The following is an 8,614-nucleotide window of genomic DNA, read 5'->3' as shown; positions in this document are numbered from 1 at the left end:
CCCAAAAACCAGTGATATAGAGGCCCCAGGTCAAAAAAGGCCTTTGCTACAGACAGCATCCATCACCTACACAGGCTGTCCTGTTGGGGGGCCTATTTCCAGGGGCCAAGCATGGAGAGGTGGGACACATGATGCTACAGTTGGCAGGAGGAGGCCAAGCTCCCATTACAATGACACCCCCTCACCAAATCACTACACAGGGAGATCCCAGACCAATCACTTGGGGGGGAAAAAAAAACCACAGAATAAACATTGTGTAGCATTTTAATAAGTTAGAATCCCACCCTCCCTTCTGGAAAAAAAACATTTTAAACCCAAATTACACAATTGTTTCCCCCTCAAACCCCAACCCCATTCTTCATATATTTAAATATAAATAACAGCGACAAGTAAGATTCCCACCCTCCCCCTCTCTTCAAATAAAGTGTCTGAGGCATGTTTTTGTTTTGACCTCACCGGGTGGTCAGTTAAAGTTCAGAGTCAGTGCCCATGAGGGTTTTTTGTTTTTAAAAGGGGAGTGGCAGGGCAGAGACAGTTATAGGTCGGTGCAAGTGACTGGAGTTAGGCCGTGGATCAGGAGTGTAGGCCCCAAGCCTTCGGTCAAGATGTCCAGCTGCTCCAGGTATCGCCGGGAGTGGGCAGTTTCAGCAGGAGGCCTGGGCAGGTAGAGGAACCGAACGGCCGTGTGGAAACCCTGGTCCAGGATCATACGGTTGACTGCACGGAGGTATCCATCGGAGACATGGTCAGCTGAAGGGGAGGCTGGGGCCTGCACGGTCGGCCCCACCGCCTCCCAGGTGACAATCTTGATGGTGGCCTTGATGCGCAGCTGGTCCAGGAGCTTGCGCAGCTTCTCCTCCTTCCGGACCCAGCTGCCATCTCCGGGCTCGACGCACAGGAAGATACGGAGGCGAGCCGCTTTCCAGGAGGCAACCATGGTCAGGACACAGGCCATCTGCAGCAGGAAGAGGCTGCACACATCCACGTAGTCCGTGTTCTCGGGTCTCAGGAGGTTCAGAGGCCAGACGTCGATGGACACTCTCTCCGGCCGCTTCTTGGATAGCAGGCCCTTCCGGTCCATGGTGAAGAAATACCGTGCCAGGCACACATTCTTCTGCATCTTGAGAGCGTCTGAGATTATAGCAACGTACTCCTGCTCCGTCAGGCTCTTGGGAGTCTCCCCGTCCCGGACAGGAGAGAAGTGGGCCTGCAGGGAGGCGATGTCCACGCCAAAGTGGTCGTTGTTCTCCTTGGCATCCCTGAAGGCTGGGTCCAACAGGAAGTAGTCCTCGGGAACGGAGTGGTCGTAGAATCCGAGCACCAGCGTGTTGGGCTTCATCCCTCCTGCAAAAGGGAGAAGAACATAACCATGTGTCAAGCTCCCCATCCCCAATTAAAGGGGAATACAGGCCAGAAACAGGCCATTCGGCCCAACTCACCCACGCAAACTGGGTTTCTTAACTGGAACTAGTACCCTATTTGCTTCCATTTGGCCCATATCCCTCAAAACCTTTCCTATCCACCCAACTGTCCAAATGTCTTTCAAATATTTGCCATTACACCTACTACAATCTTAGTGATTAGATTAGGGGCTGAATGGCCTCATTTCTGGAGTCGCACAGCAAGGAAAACAGACCCTTCAGTCCAACCAATCGATGCTGACCATAATCCCAAACTAAACTAGTCCCATATCCCTCCAAACCCTTCCTATTCATGTACTTATCCAGATGTCTTTAAAACATGGTAACTGTACCTGCATCCACCACTTCCTCTGGAAGTTCATTCCACACGTGAGCTACTGTGTAAAAAGGTTGCCCCTCATGTCTTAAAATCTTTCTCCTCTCACCTTAAAAAGACCCTTAGTCTTGAATCCCCCAACCTATTGGAAAAGACACCTGCCATTCACCTTATCTATGTCCTTCATGATTATATAAACCTCTATTAAAAAGGTCACCCTTCAGCCTCCTACACTTCAGTGGGAAAAAAAATCCCAGCCTATCCTTACAACTCAAACCCTCCAGTCCTGGTAAATCTTTTCTGAACCTTCTCTGGTTTAATAAAATCCTTCCTACAAACAGGACAGCCAGAATGAGACAGTACTCCAGAAGGGGCCTGAGGTTCCCAATGTTCCAACCCCTGGAAGATCTTCTCAAAAGACAATTCTGGAATCTCTCCCTCCCACAACAGGCACACCACACCCCTCCCCCCGACACCCCCAGGGAGTTAACCCCTACCCAGGCCGGTAATGCGGAGTAAATGCTGCACGCCCTGCCGCACTGTCGGTGACAGAGTCAGATCCACAAACGCCTTCACATTCAACTTGTCCACGAGGCTCAGCCAGAAGTTGTACTGGGGCTGGATGGGATCAATTGGAAGAGCATCTAGGAGGGGAGGAGGAGAGAAGAGAGAGAGATGGGGGAAGAAGGGGAGTTATCAGCTCAGAGTATAAACATCTCCAGGGCAACACTCACCCCAGAAAGCAACTCAAAGCACGATAGAAAAACATCTTCAATTAAAACATCCAAAAGTGTCCTGTATTTCAATACAAACCATCAGGGGAAGACTCACGCTTTTGCAATGCTACTGCTCTGGTCACCCAATGGCCCAGGTTAGTGAACCATGGACCCCTGGGCAAGTCCCAAAATGGTGGAATTTGAATTCAATTCCTAAATGTGGAATTGATAGAGTGCTCTCAATCATAGATTGTCATTAAAAAACCCTCACTGGGTTCACTAGTGCCCTGTAGGGAGGGGTGAGGAATCTACCACCCTTACCTGGTCTGGCCTACATGCAACTCCAGACACACTATGGGTGGGGCTTCTTAACTGCCCCTTGAATGGCCAAACAAGCTAGCCACTTAAGGGGCAATTAGGGACAGCCTTGACAGCAACACCCAAGAAACAAAACCTCCCAGTAGGGCAGAACAGGTTCAAATCCCACAGCAGAGCATGACGACCAAGGAAGGCACATTTGTAAGAGGGTGGTTAAGAAATACAGGTGACAAGAAGAGATTCCTGGACTGGAAACAAAACACCGTCTTACCAAGGTCCCCGACTTGCACGTGCCCCAATACGAACAGCCCCCCCTTCTTCAGGTCATTGATGAAGGTTATGAGCTGGGCACTGGTCCGGGGATTAGCCACCATCAGCAGCATTTGAGGCCTCCAGAACTTGACATGCTCTTTCCGAACATCCAGCAGTAACAGATACTTCCTCACCTGGAAACGGGGGAAAAACAAAACAAAATAAAAAAGGATGAGTAAGCCTGTAATTGAGCCAACTTCCACACTGTTTGGCCTCAGGTCAGAAGGTCACGGAATTGGTTGGAGCCTGTAATCCAGGCCAACAACCCTAGGGCCTGGCCTGACCAGACCAAGACACCATCTTTTGCTCCGGACACTTCCCCCAACACCAACCCCAGAGGAGCAGCGAGATCCCATGCCTCAAAATGGGGAGTCCTCCCCAAATGTCAGTGTCCTGGGGGTCAATGTTCTGGGGTAGAAGAAAAAAAAAAGCAGTGGTGTCCAGTGATGTTACCATTACTAGTAACCCCCCAGGAGGTCTCAGTGGGTTCAAATACCATTAGGAGGAAGTCAAATTCAACCGGGGAACCCAGAAAAGGAAGGCAGCCTCCCTATTGGGGACTACTATAACCCACACTGGCTGGGAAGGAAATCCAATACAGGTGGCTCCAGACCCACAGCAATGGACTTAACTCTCACCTGCCCTCGAGAGAAATTTAAGAGAAACAAGACCTAGCAAGCCAACTTAGCTCAAGGTGGAGCCAGTTGTGGATTTACCAGGGATGCAGACATCTCAAAAAAAAAAAAAAAAAAAAATACACTGCCCAACTCTGTTGCATCACTGCCAGTGGGATCTTGCAGTGTAAGCTGGACCACCCCCACCCCTCAAATCAAAGCCACCCCCCCTCAGATGAGGCACTCACCTGGTGGAAGATGAGGGCCTGACTGATGTAACCCCAGCTGCTGGTAGGAGATCGGTAGTGGATCACCACCAGGAGGATTAGCATGAGGATGATCCCACACGAGGCGTAGGCCGGGTTGATCAGGAACATCATCACCAGGCAGCCGACGATGCCCAGCAGGCACGTGTGCCAACTGAAGAGCTGGAAAGTTGGCCTGAGGGTGGGGGGACAGAACAGCACGGTGGGGGTGAGCTAGCGCCATGACAAAACACTTCAAAAGAAAAACATGCTTCCCATTGGGTTCAATTTGGCAGAGGAAGGAGACATTTAGGCCTCATTAGGCCATACACCTCCTGCAGTTTGCTTAAAAAAAACCAATGCCATCTCTTTTGACATCCTCAGATATTTGAGTGGAAAGAGAAACTTCAATGTTTTCTCTAAGACACCAGTCTCTGAAATGCTCGCCCACTGAATATTTTATGCAAAGAAAAAAAAAGGGGTTCATCCTTTTGAGAGTCACACAGCACGGAAACAGACCCTTTGGTCCAACCAGACCATGCCAAACATAATCCCAAACTAAACTAATCCCACCTGCCTGCTCCTGGCCCATATCTCTCCAAACCTTTCCTATTCATGTACTTATCCACTGTCTTTCAAACAAAGATTGTAACTGCACCCACATCCACCACTTCCTCTGGAAATTCATTCTAGATGAACCACTCAAATTTGCCCCTTGTCTTTTTAAAATCTCTCCTCTCAATCTACAAGAACACCCTCTAGTTTTGAAATCCCCCACCCTAGGGGGAAGACACCTGCCATTCACTTTATCTATGCCCCTCATTACTTAGAAACCTCTAGAAGTTCACCATTCAGCCTCCTACACTCCAGTGAAAGAAGTCTATCCAGCCTCTCCTTATAATTCAACCCCTCCAGTCCCAGCAACATCCTGGTAAGTCTCTTAACCTTCTCCAGCTTAATATCCTTCATACAACAGGGCAACCAGAACTGGACACTATTCCACAAGACGCCTCATCAACGGCCTGTACAACTTCAACATGACGTCCCAACTCCTATACTCAAATGACTGAGCAATGAAGGCAAGTGTGCTAAACACCTTCCTAGCCACCCTGTCTACATGTGATGCAAACTTCAAAGAATTATAGGTCTCTGTTCTACAATATTACCCAAGGGCCTACTTTTAATTGTACAAGTCCTGCCCTTGTATTGCATTTTTGCTGAAACAAGCCTCATTTATCCAAATTAAACTCCATCTGCCACTCCTCAGTCCATTGAGCCAATTGATCAAGATCTATTTGTAATCTCAGATAACCTTCACTGCACACTATACCACCAATCCTGGTGTTATGTGCAAACTTACTAATCATGCTCCATAATTGTCATCCAAGTCATTGAGATGCAACAAGACAAGAGTGGACCCAGCACCAATCCCTGTAGAACACCTCTGGTCACAGGCCTCCAGTTCAAAACAAGCCCTCTACCACCATCCTGCCAATTCTCTACCCAAGCAGCGAGCTCACCCCGAATCCCATGGGATTCAATCCAAGTTGAGCTCCTCTGGTTAAAAATCAGGTCAGGGTTGGAGTTTGTTGGGGAGGGTGGGCACAATCTTATCGAATGTCGGAGCAGAGGGGCCAAGTGGCCCAGGGAGGAGTTCACAGGTCGCTCGTTCATCCTCACGCCCATCTCTGGGAGAGGTGGTCACCACGGTAACTCCCAAAGTCTGAGCAGTTATAACTAAATGCAACAATCTTCCCTCGCCCATCCCCCCCAACTCAGAGGGCAGGCAAATTACCTGAAGTTAGGGGCAGATGCCCATTCCAGGGCCAGGCAGGCAAGGTCAACGGCAGCGTAGGCCATCAGGAAGAAGATGGTGACGACCCCAGCAATTGTGTTCAGCTTCCCTGCAAACAGCACACACTGGGGGAGGGCAGGTGGTGCGGAAGAAACAGGGAAGGAAGGAGGGAGAAAAGACAAAAAATAGTTAACACTTGAGCAAAGTGGGGTGGGGGGGGTCACAAAACGTTATTACCCCAACTTGCCCCCCCCCCCCAACCACAGCAAGGCAGGGGTGGGGCACAATCAAGGGAGCACCTCAAAAATCAAGCCACCTCCCCCCCCACCAAGCATAACAGTTGTGGGGAGGCCATCGGTATTAATGGTGAAGAGGAAGTGTTCACGCACTAGGGTGCCATGACAGAACCGTGGGGCCTAGCGCACTCAAAACACTTCCACTCACCCACCCCTCCAGATGCTGCCAGACCTGCCCAGTGTTTCCAGAACTTTCTTTTGAAAGTATGAGGACAGCCTGGTTGTTGGCAGCTCCCAGTAATGACTAGTTTGGCATAGTTGTTTTTTTGGGGGTAGGGCAGCAGCCTGGGGCCAGTCCTTCCGCACCATGTCAAGGCAATTCTTAAAAAAGCCCTTCGAGAGCACGTGGGGGGTGGGGGGGTGCGAGAAAGAGGAAGGAAGGAAGAAATAAAAAAAAGTTAAAAAACCAAAAAGTCAAGGGAGTGTGACTCAAAGGCCAAGTTTTTTTGAAGGGGTGGGGGGGGGGAAGAGAAGGGTGGTGCTGTGATGGTGCCTTTTAGTTTGCAGAGGAGGAGCAAGGATGGGGAGTTTGATCATGGGGCCTGCACACAGTTCGGGAGAATCTGCTCATGCCAGAAGGAAAAAAAAAAGGAGGGAAAGCTTTCAACAAACAGAAGCAAAGAATGGTCTCCAAACACAAGGGGTTCGAGGGAGTAAATAGAGACAAGGTAGCAGGACTAAGTCACTTTTGCTCAAAGCCAACACAGACATGGGTTCAATGCCCTCCATCTATACCACGATCTTAATGGTGTTATTTTTAGAAACAACTGCTAGGCCGTGCAGGAGGGAAATCCAATTACACCCCAGGGTTGGGGAGCACAGAAGAGTGTGGTCTCCTCATGTCCCACAGACTTTAAAACAGTGCCCACTTCATACCACAGTGGCACAGTTCTTACCTGAACCATTAGCCATGTGTACAGCACTGCGACCCAGGGGTTTCCTGACTTGGATGTCTTCTTAGCTGGGGCCAGTATCACACCTGTCCACAAAAAAAAAAAAAAACAAACAGCTTATTGCCCTAAATTCTGCTGCCCTCACAGGATCCTGTGTATCCAGTCACCTTCTCAATCTTTTCACTCCTCAGGCCTATGTTTGGAGACCTTGCTATACCCGGGTCAATCCTGAACCCTACTCCCACAGCTCCAAAAGGGTTATTCAGTCTCCTCTGCCTCACATCCCCAGGATGGTGGCTTTCCTGGCCCAATCCACCATCGCTGGTCGTGGGACCTCAACCTCAGAAGAGTTCGAATCCCGCCTTCTGACCAACAGAGATTGGGGTGGGAACCAATCAGATCCTTGTCTCCCAAAGTGGGGGACTGCAGAGTGTCAGATGAACAGCATGGAAATAGACCCTTCAGTCCAACTTATCCATGCTGACCTGATATATCCCAAGTTAATCTAGTCCCATTTCCCTCTAAACCCTTCCTGTTCATGTCCCCATCCAGATGCCTTTTAAATGTTGTAATTGTACCAGCCTCCACCACTTCCTCTGGCAGCTCATTCCATACACATACCACCCTCAGTATAAAAAGTTGCCCTGCAGTCCTTTTTAAATCTTTCCCCTCTCACCTTAAACCTATGCCCTCTAGTTTTGGACTCCCCTACCCTGGGAAATTCACCCTATCCATGCCCCTCATTTTATAAACATCTGTGAGGTGACCCCTCAAAACTCTCCGCCTCCGCCCCCCCCCCCCCCCCCATGTTCCATGGAGAATAACCCCAGCTTATCCAGCCTTTCCTTATAGCTCAAACCCTCCAACATCCTTTGTAAATCTTTTCTGAACCCTGTCAAGTTTAACAACAGACTTGTTAGTGTTCAGGGTCTAATATTAAATTGCTCGTCAGGGATGGATCAACTGTTTCTTTAGAGGAATGAAAAGAAAATTCTGAAGCACAGCAACAAATTCAGGTTTAGTTTTAAACTAAAATAAAAAAGGTGTTTAAAACAGTTGAGGAAATATTCTTCCCCTTGAGGGAGGATTTTGCAAGTCCCTTCCTCAAAAAGGGCAGCAGATACCAAATATTTTAATGACAAGGGTGTAGAAATTCCTCGATAAGAGAGGATAAATCAGGGATAGGCGGGAGTGTGAAGTGGAGATCAGACTCAGATCAGTCGTACTGTTGCAGGCAGACTTGAAGGGCCGAGTGGGCCTCCTGTTGTTCACTATTTGTGCACCGCATCCCCATGTCTGCTAGTGGGAGGGGGGCTATTCAGTGTATTACAGCAGGGGAAACTCACCAAACAGGTCGTCCCTGGCCAGGGCATGGAGGATACGTGAGGCACCGATCAGAGTGCTCATTGAAGCGGACAGCGAGGCTGCGTAGACACCAATAACCACAAATGGGGGCCAGATGTTGATCTGACGGAAGAAGGCGTAATCTTCTTTTAGCAAGATCCTGAGGGGAAGTGGACGGAGAACAGAGAGAGAGAAGTGGGGGATGGGGTGGTGCAGAGAGGAGAGAAAAAGATAGATTAGTTACATCATCCAGGGCCATGTCAAGAACTACCCCCCTCCACCCCACCTCAAATGCACACCCTTGCTTTCTCAAGCATCTCCCCGTTTGTGACAGGAGATTTTAC

General features: G+C 49.3%; 1 protein-coding gene across 1 annotated transcript in view; it reads right to left on the bottom strand.

Annotated features, from left to right (window-relative positions):
* Positions 1-248: 248 nt before the first annotated feature.
* Positions 249-8,614, bottom strand: part of slc12a9 (solute carrier family 12 member 9) — a 33,383-nt gene continuing 25,017 nt past the window's right edge. The window contains exons 7-13 of the mRNA XM_020524956.2: positions 8,273-8,430; positions 6,930-7,012; positions 5,738-5,862; positions 3,946-4,138; positions 3,043-3,217; positions 2,235-2,381; positions 249-1,344 (exon numbers count right to left, since the gene is read on the bottom strand). Coding sequence (XP_020380545.2) covers positions 536-1,344; positions 2,235-2,381; positions 3,043-3,217; positions 3,946-4,138; positions 5,738-5,862; positions 6,930-7,012; positions 8,273-8,430 — 1,690 coding nt within the window. The 3' untranslated portion in view covers positions 249-535. The remainder of the gene's footprint in view (positions 1,345-2,234; positions 2,382-3,042; positions 3,218-3,945; positions 4,139-5,737; positions 5,863-6,929; positions 7,013-8,272; positions 8,431-8,614) is intronic.

This window comes from Rhincodon typus, chromosome 45 (genome assembly GCF_021869965.1).
Source record: "Rhincodon typus isolate 14 chromosome 45, sRhiTyp1.1, whole genome shotgun sequence".
Lineage (NCBI taxonomy): Eukaryota > Metazoa > Chordata > Chondrichthyes > Orectolobiformes > Rhincodontidae > Rhincodon > Rhincodon typus.
The sequence above is the reverse complement of the archived record's forward strand: the minus strand, read 5'-3'. Positions and strand labels throughout refer to the sequence as shown.